We start from the raw sequence: 22,269 nt of genomic DNA on the forward strand, positions 1-22,269 counted from the left end.
AGTGTCTTTCACGGTATGTGCAATGGGTTTCAATTCAGGCTGTCTTCTTTCATTAGCCTTTATTTTGGTTTAAAAAAAATAAAAGTATACATAAAATGCTATAATTCCTCACTAAAATATTAACGATAAATACACAAGCAATAACTATTCTAAGTTTCAATCAATTTAAATACAGCAATCAATGTCAATAAAACACAAAGCAACAGTCTCGAGTGGTTCATTCCATGCACATTGAAATTTCAGAGCCATCTTTTCTTGCACAAATCCAACTGCAAGCAGATATTTGCTCAAGCCAAAGACCAAATTGGGAGTTATCACACAATAACCCTCTTAGAGCTTCTAGGTGTTTGCTAAAACCCATAGTTCTACAGAGCGGACTTTTCCATTTTTTCCTGATCTTACCATAGGCTGTGCAAAAGAACATTTGTACAATGTTTTCAATGCAACCCAAAGTGCAGACAGTCTTCATCGATATTAGTGTGCAGCTTACACTCTGCAGTAAACGCTCGGATTTGAAGAGTTCTATAGCAAAATTTCAGATATAATATTTTTGCCATGCGAGGCTCAACTGCATCTAGGAACTCTTCTAAGCTTGGGTAAGGCTTGAAAGCAAGAAATTGTGTTGGAGGCCTACTTTTTCTGGGGTTTTGATGGCAGGTATTCAAAACATATGCCTAGTGTATTTGCTTCAGTTTTTTTTTTTTGGTGTTGATGCTTGTTGCTTGCTCCAGTAAGCAAGTAAGCCTAGTTTACCAAACTAAGTCTGGACATGTAGGAGCCAGGGAAAGGTTACTCTTAAGTCTCGCTCCAACAGTTCCCCGAGTCCTTCTCTGTAGTGTACCAGTTCCTGCCTAGTCCATCATCTTATCCAATATAGCATAGGTCTCAACACTACGATGGGCTCTATTTGTCTGATGTTCAAATCATGGTACATATGTATTAATGGTGTAGACCTGGGCAAGCCCATTAGCCCCCTCATGAACATATTTTCGCTTAGCCTATGCTGTTTGAGGTTACCTATGCTCCATAGCTCGGCTCCGTGTAGGGCTGCAGCTTGAGCCTTATGCTTATAGACCTCTAGAGCCAGAGTGACTGTTTTAGATGCCATTTGGTATTTGTATTGTAATTGCATTTATATAACGCCTATTACTCCTGATGAGGCGCAAAGCGCTTTTACGTTGAGTAGCACACTACTCCAGAACCCATAAAGGAATAGTGGTGAATTAGTATTGTGAAATCTGAAAGTAATTTGAGTGGTGCATATGTTATGAAAAAACCAAAAGGAATCCACCTCAGAAAAAATTAATGAAAATATCCTTCCAAAGTATTTTCTCACTATTCACGAAATGTGTGTAACCTACTGGTGTATAAGGGAACATGTGTTGTTAAAATAACCCTCACCCACCAAGAGGTCCCTTGCTGACATGCTTCATCATTGGGTTCATCCCGCCCTCTGTGGGGCGGGGCGTGCTACAACCAACGAAGACGCAGGAGCACTTAAGAGTGAATATGCAATGTGTGATGTGAGAGTTGAAGGGTCAGGTGGGAAAGTAGTGAAGATAATTAAAAAAAATACCTGGCTATGTGGAACTAATATTTAATACTCCTAGCTGGTATCATAAAAAATAGGGAGTGGAGGTAATGTGCTGTAATGGCCTACCACCTCCCTAGTCTACATGTTTCGAAGCCATCCCCTTGGCTTCTCATCCGGATCAAAGAAAATGATCTCTACACCACCCTCAAAATAAAACAACAATGTGGTCTGCTATATCAATCTAGCAGGAATAATGCACACAAACAACATGCATTCAATACTGTACCCTGGTAGGTATGGTTGCTTAAATTAATACTATTATTACCACGCCATGGCCCCATGAGCTATTATCACTGGAGGGGAGGAGCGTTTGTAGTTACACATTCGTCAAAGCTGCTGGCTCGCTCTGGATACTACCTCGCCATGGATTGAGAAGGAATTCGGCAGGGTCTAGTAACATTTACATTTTGGGGGTGGGGGGGGGGGGGGGGGGGACTGGGTTATATCTGTAGGCCGGGGTTTGTGGTGAGTAAAGGGGAGGTGGAGGGGAGCTAGTATAGATAAATATGAAATTAATTTGAGTTGTGGACATGTTCTTTTGTTTTTTGGATTTAAAAGAAATAGTGGAAGGATAAAAGAGTGAAGGGTCTAGAATCTTCTTTTTTTAGTTCATAGCAGTAGGAGGATGCTTGGGATGAGTAAAAGGGAGTTGATGGGGGAAGAGTCCGGTAAGGGTTTAGAAAGGCTTGTTTGGGAGATCTGAATAGTAAAACGGGTATGAGATGATGCAAGGAAGGGAGAGGAGGGAAGAGTCTAGTAAGGGTTAATTTGGGGATTATAGATCATAGTAGTGGTATGGGGATTAATGAAAGAGTGGAGGCAGAGGGTATGTTGATGGAGGTATAGGGTGAGAAATAGAGTAGTGCATTGGATATGCTGAATTTGAAGAAAAGTAATGAATATATAGATACATAAATACATGGAAGGTGTGTGTGGGTGTGTGCGTGTGTGTGTGTATATATGCATAAGGACAGTAGTTTATGTAGATTAAAGATGCATTTAATAAACTGGCTTTCAAGTGTTGTACTTTAAATTGTTTATTTTTTTGCAATTCAGTAGTGAAGCAATTGTAGATAATTATGAGAAAAATATTTACTTATTTACATGTTAAAATCATAGAATAATGTAACTGCCAGTAATATGTACATTTGTTAAGCAGAACTGAGATTTCTATATTAAAAAAACATTTTTCACAAGGTTATAGAAAGCAAAATATATATATATATATCGCACTTTACTCACCATTATCCAACAGCATTCTGGGACCTGTAGTCTACACATCAGGTGTTCAGCAGGTGAGCCAAGGCATCGGCTTTGGGGGCGGAGACAATAACAACCTACCGGTGTGCGGCAGGACATGCTTTAAAACCACGATTTCGCCCACACCTCCTGAAACACACTAGGCGCTGATGAAGGCTATACTCATGCCTGTTTGTGTATGGCGGTTATGTGAGGAAGAGTCAATTCTTGAGTAGTTTTTGAGGCAAGGTGCATTCTAGAGCGGAGGTTCCATTGGGCAAGGTGATTTTATTTCTGATAAATAGAGGTGTTGTTCAAGTAACGCTTTGTGGTTGATACAAAGTAGCTTGAACGTGGATATTCTGGCAACCAGTAACCAATGCATGGCTTTCAAGGCAGGGAAGATGTGGTCACGTAGTTTTATATGCAAGAGTAGTCTGGCAGCTGAGTTATGAATCTGTTGTAGTCTATCATAGTCGTTAAAGGTGATTCGTGGTAGTCTATTGGCGTAATAGATTGGATAGAACAAGAGAGATGGTAATCTGCACCTTGTGTGAAAATCCCAGATGGGGAAAGATTTGTTGCAGAGTTTTTATAGTTACAAAGCTTGATCTGGCTAGTTTGTCCACTTGGGCATTAATTGTAGTTTGGAGTCCATTGTCGTTCCGAGCTTTCTTACTTCCTTCAAATCTTTAGGCGGTGTTCCCAGATCATCAGTCCAGGCTGCAAGCATGGCATTTTTTCCAATCATCACATGTGAGTAGTTCTGTTTTGGAGGCATTCAGTTTGAGATGGCGCCACGTCATCCATTTATCCATGGCTCTGAGACAACTGAAAGTTGGCGACTTTCCAAAGTCTTTCGGGCATTCCAGTTGAAGGAGTATTTGCATGTCATCTGTTTAGTTGTAGCAAGTGAGGTGAAATTGATTGATTGATCAGTGCTGGTAATAACTTCTTGTAGATGTTGAAATGCATGGGTGAGATTATATAGCCTTGAGGCACCCCTGCTTTAGTGAAGTCCGGTTTGGACGAGAAAGGGGGGTATGGATGACATTAGTTCTTTTGCGAATGTAGGATGTAATCCAGTCTAGAGCAGGCCCATCTATGCTTGCTTCGTAGAGTATTTGTATTAGAGTGTCATGGTCAACTGTGTCAAAGGCAACCGAGAGGTCCAAGAGAAGTCGCTCAGCAACCCCGTTACGGTCAACTGTTCTTCAGTTCATCCCAAATGGCAACAAGGGCAGATTTCTTCCTGGACTGAATCTTGTTTGGAAGTCTGACAATATGGCATTCTTGAGAAAAGGCACCTCTCGTCCACTTTAAATCAAAAGGAATGCAGGGAGTCTGAGGTAAAAAACATTTGGTTTATTCAAGCTTGAACAGATGCAAGACTAACAAGGAAAATCTATTCCGTGCAGGTAATGAACAACCACACAGTGTTCTCCTTTCATATTTATACTATACTTCAAACAAGTATGCCTACACCCCTTCACTTCACTCCTCCTAATCCATTGGAAAATTCCTTCCAGTTATACATACAAAAAGAATAGCTAACCACACTACATTTTCAAGATAAGTGATCACAAGGCATTGCTTAATTGCAAATTTAATGGAAAAAGACAATCTCCGAGAAGCACAAATGATTAACAAAGTGTAATTATTCTAACAGCCACTCGGTGCGTTTCCTAGAACATGGAGAGAAAAAAAATAAAAGAATGTACAATGACAACGAGCATGGAAAATTCCTCAAACAACGTTGTACAAAGTCAGGTGGATTTAACAAAATGTCTGCACTCATGTTCATATTATATAACCTTTTCCACAAATGGTCCTAGAACATGAGTTCAACATTTACCAGTTGCCTCCTATCACTAACCTATAGAATCCATAATAGATAATTTGATTTGGCCCCTCATATTATGACAGTACTTCACTTTCAGCTATTCCCCATTATAGAATTGTTAACAGAGAAAATGAGAACCAATGGGTTTTTGTAAGAAGGCTAATCGGTGAAGGCACTAACACTAATGTTCATTAAATCCCACATTTCTTCTCCTTGCATCATAAGCATGTTCTGTTGTGGAACATATACTGGGGTGGTGGCTTTCAGGCTGAAAGGTGCATACGGCAACACATGGAAGACAACTGACATAAAGACAGCGCCCTAAAATAATCCCTCGTATAACCAAAGCTATCACTAATAGTTTCCGAACCCATGTGAGCAGTACTTGTTTAAACCAACCTGACCAAGTCCAGTCTCCAGTATCCTGATGTATTTCAGCAGCAATTTTGTGAAGTGTTTGAATAGCCAAATTCATATTAGGAGCGTAAGCTTTGATATATACACTGCAGGAACTGCCAATTAATTTGCATGCCCCCATTCTCTGCTATGTCTAATACAATCCGGTTTTGAATGGAAACGAGACGAGTAGCTTGCATTTCTACACTAATATTACTGAGTGCACCAGTATTCTCATTAATAACCGCTTCCACTACTCTGATCAATTGGCGCACCTGTACACTATTAGCCATAGGACCCCAAAAAGACACTATAGCCTTCATTGCATCAATACATTTCTGCAGCATGGTATCTGTCTGGTCAACCTGTACTTCCGTTTATTACGTCGATATGTACTGTGATAATCAGATGGTGCAAGGTAAGTGGGAGGAAGAATACATGCAATATATCATCTGCCTGACCATCCTTTAGGGAGCCAGACATAAGCCTGATTACCACAAACAAAATAAGTGTTTTGTGAAGCCACAAATCATAGAGAAGTAGTGCAATTTAATATCACTGTATGGGAGGAAATACTGTTCCCAACCGCAAGGGGCCCTTCACCTTGAACACAAAAGGGGGCGTTATGGGCATGACCAGGTATGGTGGGTATCATAGCCACCTTTGACAGTTTTCTCTCATTAAAAGATAATAAGATAGAGCAGTTATCATAGCCTATAAATTCCCCCTTCTCCTCCATAGTGCCATAGATTCTAACAGCATCTGTCCAGCATAGATAGTAAAAGTGATCCCTAAGCTGGCTCTGTTCTGCTTTATTAGTAACTTTGATATAAGAAGCAAAATTAATTTCCCACCAGGCACCACAAGACCAATTCTAGGATAACCGTAGAGGAATAGAGATGCCTTCCGTTTGACTGAAGATGGCAGAAAACCACATTTCCAACAATCTGTAGCATTATATCCAATGTGGGCATTATGTAAAACTTGAATGAGTGTATTATTCACATATTGCAAGCTGTGTGCCGGCTTATGAAGGGCAAGGGTTATGTACTGATGCTCTGGTATTGGTGTGGTGACTGATGCCACTGATTTAGAGACTAGGTGTTTTTTTCTAACAACCAGAACAACCCAAGCCTAATATTATTCTCAAAAGACACAGAAGCACAATCATTTTCACTTTCTTGGTCCAAATTTGATGTATACCTGACACTTGAGTCTTTTCCTCCTGCCATGAATCAGAGGGTGATCTCCCAACTGGTCTCAGTTGAATAATCCTAGTCTTACCCATATTGTAATATTTGTGTGTGGTGTACAAATACCTGTTCTTGATAAGTGATGCTTCTCCTAATGTTTTGTCTTAATGCTCAGACTGTTCTTCTTTTTTCCCTCTTCTTTTCCAAACAAGAGAACCAAATCAAAAACACCTAACCCCTATAAGCAAAGTAACGTGGCTAAAACCTCCTTAAAAAATCACTATCTATTCTACCATAGAACATCAAGCGTTCCCAGTGTCCTTTACTTCAAAGCCTCACTGGCAAGCTTATGTACAGGTCCAAACTTTGGCGGTCTTGACAACCGGTGTGGGTTGCTATCTCTCCAGAGATAGATTTTTTATTCAAAGTCTATAGTTTTTGACAGTCCTAGGTCTCAAATTATACTTAGGCAAATCACAATCCAGATGCTCAAATAGAGATATTGGTATCAATTTGGGCTCAACAGGAGTGAAGTTGACCAGTGGATGTGCTACTTCTTCTTCAATCAGCTCACCATCATGAAAAGATACATGCTGTGGAGGAATTCCTCGCTTCACACATGGATCAAAGAACAAAGGCTATGGAGCTTTCTTAACATGGTGGGGATGCAGCCAATGTTTGTGTCCCATGCACTTTACCTGATTTTTCGGTAGCCATTTACCCATCCAGTGACTAGCTGCAGATGTGGGCAATAATACTTAAAAGGCCTTGCTGAAATACCCTCCGAAGCGTTTATGGGCCTGAGCCGAGGGGAGAACAATTGTCTCTTATTGTTGGTAAGTGAGCCCTTGGTCTGAAAACACAAGTGCTCTGGCCTTAAAGATTTGAATGCTTAGCTTTTAAAGCAGTTTCAGGTCTTCCAATTAAGTTGTAGAGTGTGTACTTGCATGCTGAAAAACTGAATGGGCTTAGATTCAAAAAATATTTAAGACTCTGAATTACGATTTGCAAATTGTTGTTGACCACAGCTTTTTTAATGTATGTTCTGTGCTGTTTGCTAATTAAGTAGGTATTGTAACACCTATATTATTTTTTTTAATTCTTAGTCTTCTTGTTGTGCTTGCATTTGGAAATATAAAATTAGAACTATTTATTTTTGCAGGTAACTTTGGTTTTTACTGCAACGAGAAGTGAAATAGTAAACCTTGAGAGTGGAAACATAGATGAAATTTTAAGTAAGTACTTTTATCAAGATCGTTGGGGGAGGGCGAACTTGCTGTTTACTTTGTTTCAAACATTGTCATGTAGGGAGCTTTAGATCTGGTTAAAAATACCTCAGTCTTTTTCTTCCATCTAAGTATTTGTAAATTTCAGCGTGACATATTTCAGTGGGTCGCTCCAATACTGAGCACTTTTTAGGTCTCTGCCTGCGTAGGCTGCGCTTGCGCACTTTCGTCGGCGAGATCTTATGTTTTCCAGAGTGGGGCTTGAACCCACCCCTCTTCTCCATTGGCTGGCTTCCTAAACGGAGGCTAGCCATTGGAGAAGAGGGGAGCCTGTCCATTTCAGCCCCGTCTTTTCGGGATTGAGGGGTGTGTTTTTTTTAGGTTCTTTCTCTCTTCTTCCCATTGGCTGGAATTATACATTCCAGCAAATGGGAAGAGGAAAGAAAGAAAAACAAGCCCCCCAGTCCGAAAATGACGGGGTGTTTCTCCGAGGCATTTCTGCTTGACCTCGGAGAAACATGGTGGTATGGAGCGCACCTCTCGTTGTTTTTTGCATCCCATCAGACGTGCTGTTGCCCTTGGTTCACATTTATGCTTGTTTTTGGCATTCCACCACGAGCACACAGCGCGCGGCACGGGTCCCGGCCGTACACGTGCACGCATTTGCCACTCTCCGAGCCGCACTCCCACCGCGCCCAGACAGACGCGTGCTTGCATCCCAGGCGGCCTGACGCATGAGGGGCTTCCTTTGCATGTATGGGGTGGGATGCGCACATGGATGCGATTTTGCCTTGCGGCCACATCCATCTAGATTCTAGAATCAAGCACACTGCGAGTATTCCCTGGCCCAGTTAAATAGGTCAATGTACGAAAACAAATCTATTTATCTGGTTCATAATGAAAGTCCGAGTTTGTAATTGCATTTGTGGGAGCGTCCGGCGTTATAGGGGGATTTTGAAGCGATTTCTTGCGTCATTTATACAGAAGTAAAATCCATTATGGCAGATGCTGAACAGAAAGATCTTTACGTGGTAATCTGTAAATATCAATGCACCTTAAGTGCTGATTGGCAGAACCCCATCCCTGCTCGCCACAGTGATTATGAGCCGGAGGCTTCGGCTGTTCGCTCTGAAGGCTTCTCAAGCGCATGAGTATCTGAAATATAGGAGACTCGGGGGCCCACACATCATTCTCCAGTGTGGCCCTTCATTTTGTGTCACGTCATTGGCGTCAGCACCCATGGAGTAGGACTTCTCTATTAGCAATGGTGCCAGCATGAAAGTGTTGGCTCAGCACTTCCGCCCTCGGCCCGGGAGGGGCAGTCACGCACTCTGCTGAAGAGAAGGCTGCCCTTTAACGCATGAGCCATATATGCACTGCACTGAAGACGTTTGCATTTCTCACTACTACAGACACACACAGACACACACAGACACACACAGACACACACAGACACACACAGACACACACAGACACACACAGACACACACAGACACACACAGACACACACAGACACACACAGACACACACAGACACACACAGACACACACAGACACACACAGACACACACAGACACACACAGACACACACAGACACACACAGACACACACAGACACAGAGACACAGAGACACACAGACACACAGAGACCCACAGACACACAGAGACACACAGAGACACACAGAGACACACAGAGACACACAGAGACACACAGAGACACACAGAGACACACAGAGACACACAGAGACACACAGAGACACACAGAGACACACAGAGACACACAGAGACACACAGAGACACACAGAGACACACAGAGACACACAGACACACAGAGACACACAGAGACACACAGAGACACACAGAGACACACAGAGACACAGAGACACACAGAGACACACAGAGACACACAGAGACACACAGAGACACACAGAGACACACAGAGACACACAGAGACACACAGAGACACACAGAGACACACAGAGACACACAGAGACACACAGAGACACACAGAGACACACAGAGACACACAGAGACACACAGAGACACAGACACACAGACACACAGACACACAGACACACAGACACACAGACACACAGACACACAGACACACAGACACACAGACACACAGACACACAGACACACAGACACACAGACACACAGACACACAGACACACAGACACACAGACACACAGACACACAGACACACAGACACACAGACACACAGACACACAGACACACAGACACACAGACACACAGACACACAGACACACAGAGACACAGACACACAGACACACAGACACACAGACACACAGAGACACAGACACACAGACACACAGACACACAGAGACACAGACACACAGAGACACAGAGACACAGAGACACAGAGACACAGAGACACAGAGACACAGAGACACAGAGACACAGAGACACAGACACAGAGACACAGACCCAGAGACACAGACACAGAGACACAGACACAGAGACACAGACACAGAGACACAGACACAGAGACACAGACACAGAGACACAGACACAGAGACACAGACACAGACACACACGCCCCATTAACATGCACAAGGTCTTTTAAAGACCTGTTAAGTGCTCTGATGTGGCTGTGAGCGGGCCCGGGAAGTGTCTCATCCCGGGCTGCCACACACGACGGGGGGGGGGGGCTGAAGCCCTTCGAGGCCAATGGGTGTTGCGCACCTGTCTCTCTATACATCCCTCCCCTTTCCCGGAGCGCTCTTAGGCGCCCTCTGAGTAGCACAGAGCGTTACACAAATAAACAACATAACCCAATACCATCCACAGCTCGACCCTTGTTTGCCCCAAAGGAGATCGCCCTTGAAAAAATAAGCATATTCAGCGGTCGCTTGGTCATGTTTTGTTTTATTGTAGCCTATTCCTGAGGGATGTTGAAGATTTACTGCGCTAAGAAAAAAGGATTCTCTGTGGCTGTGTGTGTGTGTGTGGCTGTGTGTGTGTGTGTGTGGCTCTGTGTGTGTGTGTGGCTCTGTGTGTGTGTGTGGCTCTGTGTGTGTGTGTGTGTGGCTGTGTGTGTGTGTGTGTGGCTCTGTGTGTGTGTGTGGCTCTGTGTGTGTGTGTGGCTCTGTGTGTGTGTGGCTCTGTGTGTGTGTGGCTCTGTGTGTGTGTGTGTGGCTCTGTGGCTCTGTGTGTGTGGCTCTGTGGCTCTGTGTGTGTGGCTCTGTGTGTGTGTGGCTCTGTGTGTGTGTGGCTCTGTGTGTGTGTGGCTCTGTGTGTGTGTGTGTGGCTCTGTGTGTGTGTGGCTCTGTGTGTGTGTGGCTCTGTGTGTGTGTGGCTCTGTGTGTGTGTGGCTCTGTGTGTGTGTGGCTCTGTGTGTGTGTGTGGCTGTGTGTGTGGCTGTGTGTGTGGCTGTGTGTGTGGCTGGGTTTGTGTTACTATCCTTGTGGGGACTTGGGCATGATAACACACTCACGCTGTGGGGACTTGATTGCACTGTGGGGACCTGAACCCAGGTCCCCACAAGGTAATGTCTTCTAAATGATTAAAAATGACTTCAGGAACATCTGTGTCAATTTTTACAACTTTTGAAAAAATTGCCTTGTGGGGACCTGTGTTTCATAAAGTGTGTTTATATTTTTGCTCGCTCTGTCCCCGTAGGCAGGAGGTGGTACTGCAGTCCTAAACACACTTTGCATTTAAACACACATTGCTCACCAGAAACAAATTCTAGCAGCAGAAAGGATGCATATTTCAAAGGGAAAGCTCCATAATCCTTTATTTATCCAAATATTTTAAATGTAAATTAACCTTTTCTCTACATAAAAACTTATTTACATGATGCTGCTACTGAATTTAGAATTTTTGTGCCTGAAAATTGTGGTTTTATGAGCATTTTTAAAATCTATTTGAGTTGGAACACTTCACTATTGCCATGTGATCTTTATCTTCAATTAAAGAATGATGGTGCACTGCACTGTGATATAAAGTACATGATTCTGATCATGTTTTGCAAATAACTTGGACTATTCAGGCCCAGTGTTCAGAGCCCTCGTCTTTTTTCTTTATGACAAAGTCAATTCACTCCAAGACTCTGACCATCCTTTGGTGGACTAGCTAGCCAGAGTCTACTTCAGTGCTGGTGATGCCTGGTGCAACAGTCTATTTTTTTGCCCCTCATGACCTCCTTCGGCATGACCTCACTACAACCCTTCAAATGTGCCCCTCATCTCTTCATAGCCCCTATCTCACATGCATTTGTTTTATTGGACCACTCATACTAGTGTATACATCACGCACATTATACAGAGACAATGAATCATACAATTCTAAATTAGTCTGTAGGTAATGCTACAAAAGACACCAAGGATTACGAGGTGTAGGAATCGCATGTCATCCATTGAGTGTTTTTTCTGGAGACACACAAACTCAGGATTTAAAACATACCACAGTGGTTGGGATACGATTTTCTAATCCAAATGTACTACTATCAGAACAAACAGTTTTTAGCAATAATAGGATAATGAAAGTCTGGGGGAAAACATAACATTCTCACCTATACCATTGTAATTTATGAACTGCAAGTAAGAAAAAGATCTCTGCAACAAGAGCAGTTATCCACTGAGCAACTCACATCAAATACAGTCTTTTTGTCTGCATGGTACACTTTATTTGCAGTAGGCATATTAACTAGGCCTGGGCATAATTTTTATCACGCTAATCAGAGTAATTTTTTTAATTCCTTTTTGGTAGGTACTCTTCGACATAGAAATACTGATAATAACGCAATTACACTTGCTCACGTAACTAAGAGTAATTTGGGGGAAAACAATCCTACCAGGAGAACATACTTAGTAAGTGCAAGTGGCTGCTTGAGCTTGCTATTTGTATTCTGCTGCATTTAGTATAATTATGTGGCACTGAGTGGTATTGTGTGGAGTGTGTGTTGCATTCAGTTGAGTGTAAGTATGTGGCACTGAGTGGTATTTGGAGTGTATGTTGCATTGAGTGCAGTGTAAGTATGTGGCACTGAGTGGTATTTGGAGTGTGTGTTGCGTTGAGCGCAGTGTAATGATGTAGCATATAATTATGTGGCACTGAGTGGTATTGTTTGGAGTGTATGTTGCATTGAGTGCAGTGTAATTATGTAGCATATAATTATGTGGCACTGAGTGGTATTGTGTGGAGTGTGTGTTGCATTCAGTAGAGTGTAATTATGTGGCACTGAGTGGTATTTGGAGTATGTTGCGTTGAGCGCAGTGTAATTATATAGCATATAATTATGTGGCACTGAGTGGTATTTAGGGAGAAAGAGAATATTCTATTCTTGAAGTGCACAGCACTCATTTTGAAATCATATCCATTTAAGCAATGGTTAAACCTATTGCTCTTATTTTAATATGAGGGTTAATCTATGAGCAAATACTGTTGCTTTGGCTTGTTTTTTGCAAAGTGCACAAATATGCCACTTCAATAAGAGGCATGCTGCATAGAAAAAATTATAAATAAATCACGTGAAGGGTACGCTAATTACTGATGAGTAATGTGCTCACTGTTCTCGGTTTTGCACTTCGAACTGAGGGATGAGGTAATGTGCAAAATGTATGTTTCCCCCATTCTTTCCTGATGAAAATTCTGCAAGTAAAAATTCTTGGGATGAGAAATGTGTGCCCCGTTTGCGTTTAAATGAGATTAGATTTTACATTGGTATGAAGGGAGCGTGTTTGCAAGAAAAGGACATAACTTGTAATTTATCATTTGCACATACAATTAATGGATTCTTTTAACTTGCATTTTTATCTCGAATGGAGTAATAATTTCCTAAAAATGCCCTTTTTAACTTTCACCTTGAAACAGTTTGTGTGGGGCACAGAAAACAATCGTCTAGGACATATGTCCAGTGATAAAAGGTGTTTCGTTTTTATTAAGCGCATAGCTACCCTCCACAACTTGTACTAGTGCCGAGTTTAAATTGCAGTGGTATTATTAGGCGTTTTGAAGCATCCCCGACTCCTACAAGGGAGAATTCAGGAACAGCAATGTATGATTTATTGGATATTTGCCTCGCATAATGTTTTGAACATTCAGCGCTTACTTGAAACATGTGTTATTTTTTAAAACAGAGTCCGTGAAATGCATGGTTTGAAAAACATGCCTGTGAACTTTATGCGCAAGGATTAAAGCAAAACAACTTTGCAAGTCTGCTCAAAGAGAAATCACTTTACCCGATTTAAATAGCCTTTCCTCTGCCCCTCGGAATGATAATCCTGGCTGCCAAAACAAAAAAAACCTGTAAGGTTTCAGCACGGCCGGGCTTAGATATGCAGATTCACCTACACGCATAACAAAAGCGACATTAGCCCGTCAAGAGGCCACTGCCCTGGAATCACCTGAACAGGAAACTCTCCCAGACTGGGGGATGGGCCCTGCTGAAAAGACGGCACCTTTGCAGGGAAAGGCAACATGAGATGTGACTGACTGGGACACTGAGAGCAGAAAGAGGTTTAAGCACCCAGAGACTGAACCCAGTCTAACTCTTTTAGCGAGTTTGTAAACATTAATAAAGCAATTTGTGTAATTTAGAAATGCAGGCATAAAGTCATACAGAGGTTTATTTGTCATTAAAATTATTCGGGAGAGTATGTGGCATGTCAGCTCAACATTCTGTGATTCTGGACAATTCACATACTCTCCCAGTGCCTACAAAACAAGCATTGTCAACGCCAATACATCCTGTCACCTTTTAAGTGTTTAGTGATGCAGCCCGTTATCCTGGGTGCTCCAACATCTACTGTGATTTCATGTGCCAATGAGGATGTAGGGAGGCTATGTACAACAAGAATGTGTGTATACTGAATGCTAGAAACGAAGGGAACAATTAACACCAATCTGTTTTTTATTAAATAAAGCTGCCTAGAATGTTGATGCCAGTGTTGTGCACTGTTAATAGAGATTACATAGAAAGCAGGTTTTCTTATGAGAGGTCTGTTCTATAGTTAACTGTTACCTCACGGCCACTTCTACACATTTTACTGGAAAGAATGCATATTGGTGTAGCTGCCTCTTTTGACCATACATGGAGTCACGGGGAGGATCAGTATGCATATGGTATGACTGTCAGTTTAGTCAGTCCAGATTCCATCTTGTTTGAGGATTACATCACTTTTCAGTGGCCAGGAGTACATAGTGCTGGGACCTGGGCAAATGAGTAGTGGCAACTAAACCCCAACACTGCGGTGGTACAAATTTCTGCACAAAATGCGATTTTTGATAAAACTTCAAAAGTCAACAGGTGGGGTGCGCGAATGCCATCTTGAAAACTTTTGGGATTTATTAAGTCATTGGAACCAATGTATGTTGCCCTTCATAATAGAAGTTTAACAACAACAACTATTGCATCACATCCAATTCCTAAACCGGGCACACAATTAAAAATTACCCATAATAAGCAGTAACAGCAGTCAATCACAAAGGCATTTGTGGTGTAAACACAATTTACTTTTCTTCTAGTTGTCTTATTAAGTAATTTAGTGGACACGTCTTTACTTTGGTAAGTTTACTGCGACACTTGAAATTATATTGCTCTTCATGCGCGGTTTAAAGGTCTAACACGCAACACCTGTGGCTCAGGAGAATAGAGTATTGAGAGTGGAGCATAAATAACAAGGGGAGTATGATGAATATAGAGCTCAAGGTAAAAGGAGAGAGAGTGTCAGACATAGCGGAAAGAACCTGTGAAATAGAGAAAGTGAAATACAACAGAATGAGAGAGAGTAAAATGGAGGAGGAGAAATGAAACATCAAAAACGAAAAGGACAACAAACACGAGTGAAGAAAGAAATATAGGGATCAAAATAAATAGAAAATGGGAGACCGGGAGATGGGAGAAAGGAGAAATAGAGGTAGAGGAATATAAAGGGAAGAGGGTGGAGTTATATCCAAAAAGAGAAAGGAGGAGGAGAAAGATGCAAAGACAAAGGAGAACGAAATGGGAGGTCTCGAGAGAGAGGATAGGAGCGAGCGAGGAAGAAAATGAGACCGAGATTTAAAGTTAAAGAGACTGACAGAAGGAGCGGACGAGAAAGAGAGCAAGAGAATGAGAGGAAAGCGAGTGGGCCTTACAATTGGAACAGTTGCAGAAGTCTGACTATAGGGCTAACTAATAATGCGGGACAACATCAGCCTTGCTTTTAGCCAGCAGCAAATTGTGTTCTGTGACTTGCAGTTTCACTTTTAATATATACAGTTCTCTAAAATATTAAAGGTCTGACTGAAAGTGCCATATCCAGCTTTTCGGCTATCAGCAGACTAAAGGCGTTCCTGAATTAAAGGGTGCACTCCTTTAATTCTAAACACATCTTTAGCGCCTGGATACCCTCGAGGTTGATTAGACGCTATACAAGTCCCGATTGATTAACTGTAAATAGATTATTTTTAATCTCTCCTCCTGAAGCTATGGTTATGACTTGATGGGTAGAGTAAACAATAACTGTTCACTAAGTATAAATGGTCAGCTGGTCCGTACTGTAGTCTTTATTGTCTGCTTTTTATTTATATAGCACTTACGAACCCCTGATGTGGCGATACATATGGAAACTAAATGCTGTATTCCATAGATGTGAATTATGTCTCCATATTGCCACAATATATGGCCTAGGCAGCGCAAACCTCGCAGCATGGCTTAGTACTGCATTAGAAATGCTAATGCTCACAAACTAGAAAGATAGCTCAGTGGGCGAATGCGTAGAGCTGCATGCCACCTTCAGCCACACTCAAAACCAGGTGAGGCATTCAGCAGATCAAGAACTAATGGACCAGCATGGTTGCAGAGGCTATACAAGCTTACCGACTGGACCAATTCCTTCCCCGCAATCTCAGGGGACCAACCAGATCACTACTATACAGAAGCCTCAAAAACAAGCATTTGCAATCCTGCTCCAATTTTGTTTTCTGTAACTCAAGTGGATTCAAGCCACTTCCTCCAAATGCAATAGTTGCTATCATCCTTCTTCTTCTTCACAAATCCATATAAGTATCACAAGGCCATATCATACTAAGGGGCATAATATAATTTTATACTTTTGAAAACTGGTCTGGCCTCCAAGTTGAACAGCACAAAAAGTGATACATGGGATGCTTGAGTGAATCTCATTCACTGGTATTTACAATGGTCACATTCCAATGCACCCTTTTTTAACTTACCTCTTCTTTTACAGTCAGGGAATAATCATATATGTAGTTTTTCACATTGAGAAAACATCAGGGCTTTAAGTGGGGGGGAGTCTGTGGGGGGCTGAGCCCCCCATTTTTTTTTTGGAGGGCCTCGAAAGAGGGCTCTATTTTCGCACCTCAAAGGTCAAAGGTAGGGTGAGCAGACGTCCCGGTTTTTGTTTGGTGTTACTAGTGTTGGTAACATGTCTTGATAGTGAAATACTGCCAATTTCGTTTTTCACTGTTGAAAGGCTATCTTGCCCATAGGATAACATGGGGAATGCTGTGCGACATGCTTACCTGCATATCTTCCCATAACGGCAGGATAGACATATGGAATATGGTATCCCGGAACTTAGGCGCGCAATACCCATTGGACTCAAAGGGCTTCAGCACCCCCCCAACGTCGTGTGTGGCAGCCTGGGATGAGACGCTCCCCGGGCACACTCACAGCCGCACCCGAGCACTTCACAGGGCTTTATAAAGCCAATTTGCATAATAATTAATAATTGTTGTTGTCTCACCCCTTCTAAGAGCTCCTGCAGCTCTACTCTGACTCTTGCTTAAAGATTCAGCCCCACTGAATTTTTTTTTAACCCCCCTCGAAATTTGGCTCTTGTTGCGCCTCTGCCTGAACTCAGAATTTAATAACACATCCTTTAGTGAAGATGGTTTTTAAATTCTAAGTTTGGAAATAGCAATTTTTTTTTAACGTGCTTGGTATTTTATGTCTTATACTTAATAAATATACTTTTTTGCCTATTTTATTATCCTTTGCTGGATGTGACTTCATGATTTTCTTAAGCACACAATGCTAGTTAACTTGATTTAAACCACGCCCCAACTCGGATAGGCCACACCCCTTTAAGAAATTTGCCACGTCCCTTTTAGAGCACCCCCATTTTTTTTCCCACTTAAAGCCCTGGAAAACATCCCAACATACATCCCTATATGGCAGTTGGAATAAATTGCTTTCCGCTTGTAGGGGCTCCGACCTTTCGTCAATCCAAAATGCAGTCTAGCAAGGCGGCATCAAAAAGGGTGCTCCACGAATGCTGATGCCTTGCTGACATCAGGCTTTTCATCGATGGATTGATGAATGAGAGGCAGTTGGGGTATCAGGGAGGGTGAAATATGGCAAGCCATTCGCCCCTGTTGAGTGACAGTGCAGGTTTGAGTGAGCCCCACAGACCTGAAGATGGCCCATTGCTCCGGACTGCTGGTGATTTGCTGCAAAGGCCCCTGTCCTGCTTCAATCCATCACATTTTACCTGCGACTGCTGAGGTGGTCACAACACGGCTGCTGACAAAAGTTCTTATCTCAGGATCATTGAGGCGGTATTCCCCTTATCTGGGAATTGTGGTTCTCATTATGTAACCCAGCAAACACCGACAGCATCTAATGGGACCCGCGGCCTCCATCAGCCCATGCATTTAGCAGCCACTGGAGGGCAGAGGGGAAGAACAGCCCAGAGCGCAAGTGTTTATTTACACTTGACTGAGTCCCAGGCTCACAAAGCACACCTGCGAAAAAGCTCAAAGTGTGGGTGGGTAATTTCATCAGACTTTAAACGTGTGTCCTCCTCACCAGGAAAACCTGGTGGGAAACGCCAAAGCTCGGCTATATATTTACCTATGACTTTAACAAGTGAGGCACACACGTGCACAGTTGCTGATCTTATTTCAGGCATGCGGGCAGCGGCGCTGAGTGCAGGCAAAAAAAATATATAAATAAATCAGACGGGAGGGAGTAGAGAGGAGAGGCCATCACACTCTTTACAGTATGATAGCCAAACAAAACGATCTCTTAGTGAAATCGCCAGTGAGGCAGCTAGGCCCACAAAGGAGGGACATTTTAGCAAATGCACCAATAACAAGCAGCATCTGTAAGTGACCCAGATAGCAGCCAATGGCAATTGGTGGGTGTGCCAAACCCAACAGAAGAGATATAACAGGTCGATGGAAGTTCGACCTAAAAAGGGGATGTAACCTTGTGTAATGTAACAGGTAATCATGTAAAGTGCTCCAATACCTTTGGGTCAAGTTTGCACTGTATAAAATAGTTAAAGTAATTCCAGACTACAATGCTGTTGTGAGTTTCCATACACTAAAAGGGATATAGCGCCCTACAAAGACCTAGCACTTTCAGCTATTTATTGCTCATTCAAACCTCACAGTCAAGGCAAGAAAGTAAAGCTCATCAGCACAGCTCCTCTGCACGAAGAGGAACCCTCCACTGTTTCCTTTCCTTCTAGACCATTTCGGCTGCCATCTTTCGGGAGGTTCCTGGCTCCCAGTACAGCATGGGCGTCATACTCAAAGGGTTTACCCCTTTTTACTCATTTTATGTTTTCATTTTCCACTAGCCGAGCCTCTTGCCAAGCCCCCTGACTATGGCAGGCTACTTACTGGGAAGCAAAGCGTGTCCGTGCTGCTGGCCAAAGGAACACCTAAGTCAAGCCCTTCTGCTCCTGTCTGCGCCCACCTCGATGCCCTGTCAGATACCGACATAGCAGCACTTTTCCAAACTATTTCATCTCTTGGCCTATCTCAACCGGTGGAAGGCCTACTCATATGGCATGACATACTTTAGATGGTATCCTGACCAAAAACCACTCTTGGGGCAATGTCAATACTTTTCCCTTAGCCTGCACTGGCCACTGTGCACTCGTATTTGACTTTAAACTCCGATTCCCTGAGCACACCTCCAGAACCACTCCAAACATGATATCCTCTTGTGCAAAATTCAATCAGACCTATTCATTAATATGCTAGAAGAATCATTATCAGCCCACTCAGATGACTTGGACCCACACTGGTTAGACACAGATGCTTGCTCCCTGACATCTATACTTACATTAAATATTATCATTAAAACTCCCCTTCGCTCCTGGAGCATAGTGGATATTCCATTTTCGGAAAGGCAAGTTGCCATAAAGGTACATTTATACCTCACACATGTGCTTTGTGACAATACACACAAGGCACCGTCTTACAGTGTCAACTTTTCTTTCTTACAGATTATATAGTACAATTATGGACCAACCAAATGGCCTTGAAGTTTATATAATGAAAACGTTTTCCCTAACTTCTACAACACACATCGAACAGGTACACCATTGCAGCAGTAGTGGAAGAGTCACTCGGATATGCAACAAGTACAATACAGACAATAGTAGTACAAACTTACTTTCACACATAGGGCATGTATAGCATGGCCATACATAGTGAAACCTTGAATGTACACAATATAGACACAAGAACTAGGACACTTTTCCTCAAGCGCAAGGAGTACACACTTCCCTAATACACGCAGATCAGGCATCAGGCAGTAGGCAGCAGCTCTGTAAGCATCTCACACCCACACACAGAATTTACAGTGTGGTAAGTAGAAATGCAAGCTTTCCTAACCCACATTCAGATTAAGAGCAAACAGCAGAAAAACATATTTTCCTCAGACAAAAACATGTGCAGCTCATGTTGCAGCAGTTTAAGCTGATTACCTACTCAACAGAAGCACATTGGAGGAGTAAGACGGTACAGCCCAAACATTTCAGAACCAAAACCCAATTTACAGAATGACACACTTTTGAGACTCTCATAACTTTAGCAGTGAAGTTTCCATCACATTAAACAAGTGCAACATGGGAAGTAGTAGTGACTGACAATAGATGCACACTATAGCCAACTATTGTCGCAGCATCTCTTATACCTAGTACTGTAGTGGCATACACAGAAAGACTCATGGTGATAGGCTCACAGGGAAGCAACCATACCTTGTAGTTACCCGTGGAGGAAAGCAGTGGTGGTTCTTTTAAGGTATAAGGTTGGCTTGGACTATTGAGTGGTGCTACATTTTTCAGGGTTTCGGGTAAATATAGATTTTGGGTGGTAAGGGATTTTTTAGAATTTAGGATGAGTATGGTTTTTTGGGTGATTGGGGATTGTTTAGGTTTTATGGTGTATGGGTTTTGAATTGCAAGGGAACCTTTAGTGTTTAGGGTGTTTATGGGTTTTAGGGTGGTAAGAGATTTTTTTAAGGTTTAGGGAGGGTATGGGTTTTTGGGTGGTGAGGGAATTCTTGGGGTTTTGGGTGGGTGTGGGTTTTAGGTTGGAAGGGAATTTTTAGGGCTTAGGGTTGGTATAGGAGTTTGGGTGGTATGGTATTTTTTAGGGCTTAGGGTGTGCATGAGTATTTCCATGGTAAGGTTTTTTTTAAAGGTTTAGGGTGGACATGGGTTTTGTGTGGGTATGGGTTTTTGGATGGTGATTAATCTTTTAGGGTTTAGGGTTTGTATGGGATTTTGGGTGGCAAGGGATTTTTTAGGGTGGGTGTGGGTTTTTGGGTGGGAAGGGAATTTTTAGGGTGTGGAGTGGGTATGCGTTTTTGGTTGGCAAGTGAATTTTTAGAGTTTAAGATGGGTGTAGGTTTTTAAGTGGTACAGAATTGTTTAGGGTGGGTGTGGGTTTTTGGGTGTCAATGAATTACTTGGGGTTTATTGTTTGTATTGGTTTTTTAGGTGGCGAGGGATTTTTTAGGGTGGGTATGGTTTTTTAGGTGGCAAGGTATTATTTAGGGTGGGTATAGGTTTTTGGTTAGTAAGGGATTTGTTTAGGGTTTACGGTGGGTATGGATTTTTGGTTGGCAATGGAATTTTCAGCATTTAGGATGGGTGTGGGCTTTTGGGTGGCAAGGACGTTTTTAAGGTTTAAGGTGGGCTTGGGTTTTTGGGTGATAAGGAATTTTTAGGGTTTAGGGTGATTATGGGTTTTTTAGTTGTAAGGTTTGCCTTAGTGTGTGGGGTAGATATGATTTTTTGGGTGACAAGGGAATTTTTAGGGTTTAGGGTAGGTATGGGTTTTTGGCTGGTAAGGTATTTTTTAGGTTTTAGCGTGAGTATAGCTTATTAGGCAAAAAGTGCTTTTTTTAAGGCTTACTGTGGGTGTGGATTTTTGAGGGCAAGGGAAATGTTATGGTTTCAGGTAGGTATGGGTGTTCGGGTGATCAGGGAATTTTTAGCATTTAGGGTGGGTATCGATTTTTAGGTGGTAAGGGATGTTTTAGGGTTTAGGCTGGGTATGGGATTTTGGGTGGCAAGGGAATTTTTTATTGTTTAGGGTGGGAGTAGGATTTTTGGTGCAAAGGATTTTGTAGATTTTACTGGATGTATGGGTTTTTGGGTCGCAAGGGAATTTTTAAGGTTTAGGTCTGGTGTCAGTTTTTGGGTGCAAAGGGATTTTTTAGGGTTTAGGGTGGGCATGGGTTTTGGGTGGCAAGGGAACATATAGAGTTTAGGGCTGATATGGGTTTTTTGGGTGGTAAAAAATAATTTAGGGTTTAGTGCTTGCATGGGTTTTGGGGGCAAGGGATTTTTGATGGTGGGTATGGGGTTTTGGGTGGCAAGTTACATTTTTGGGTTTAAGGTAGGGGTAGGTTTTTGAGAGGAAAGGGATTTTTAGAGTTTTGGGTAGGTATGGGTTTGAAGGGAATTTTTAAGGTTTAGGGTGGCTGCGGGTTTATGGGGACAAGGGAAATGTTATGGTTTAAGATGGGTATGAGTTTTTGGGTGATAATTAATCTTTAGGGT

At 42.4% G+C, this 22,269-nt stretch overlaps 1 protein-coding gene across 1 annotated transcript in view; it reads left to right on the forward strand.

The window, feature by feature from the left end:
* ERP44 (endoplasmic reticulum protein 44) overlaps positions 1-22,269 on the forward strand; it is a 444,092-nt gene that overhangs the window by 61,000 nt on the left and 360,823 nt on the right. Inside the window, exons 2-3 of the mRNA XM_086967410.1 lie at positions 7,428-7,500; positions 19,048-19,238. Of these exons, the coding sequence (XP_086823536.1) occupies positions 7,428-7,500; positions 19,048-19,238 (264 nt within the window). The remainder of the gene's footprint in view (positions 1-7,427; positions 7,501-19,047; positions 19,239-22,269) is intronic.

This window comes from Lissotriton vulgaris, chromosome 4_1 (assembly GCF_964263255.1).
Source record: "Lissotriton vulgaris chromosome 4_1, aLisVul1.2, whole genome shotgun sequence".
Lineage (NCBI taxonomy): Eukaryota > Metazoa > Chordata > Amphibia > Caudata > Salamandridae > Lissotriton > Lissotriton vulgaris.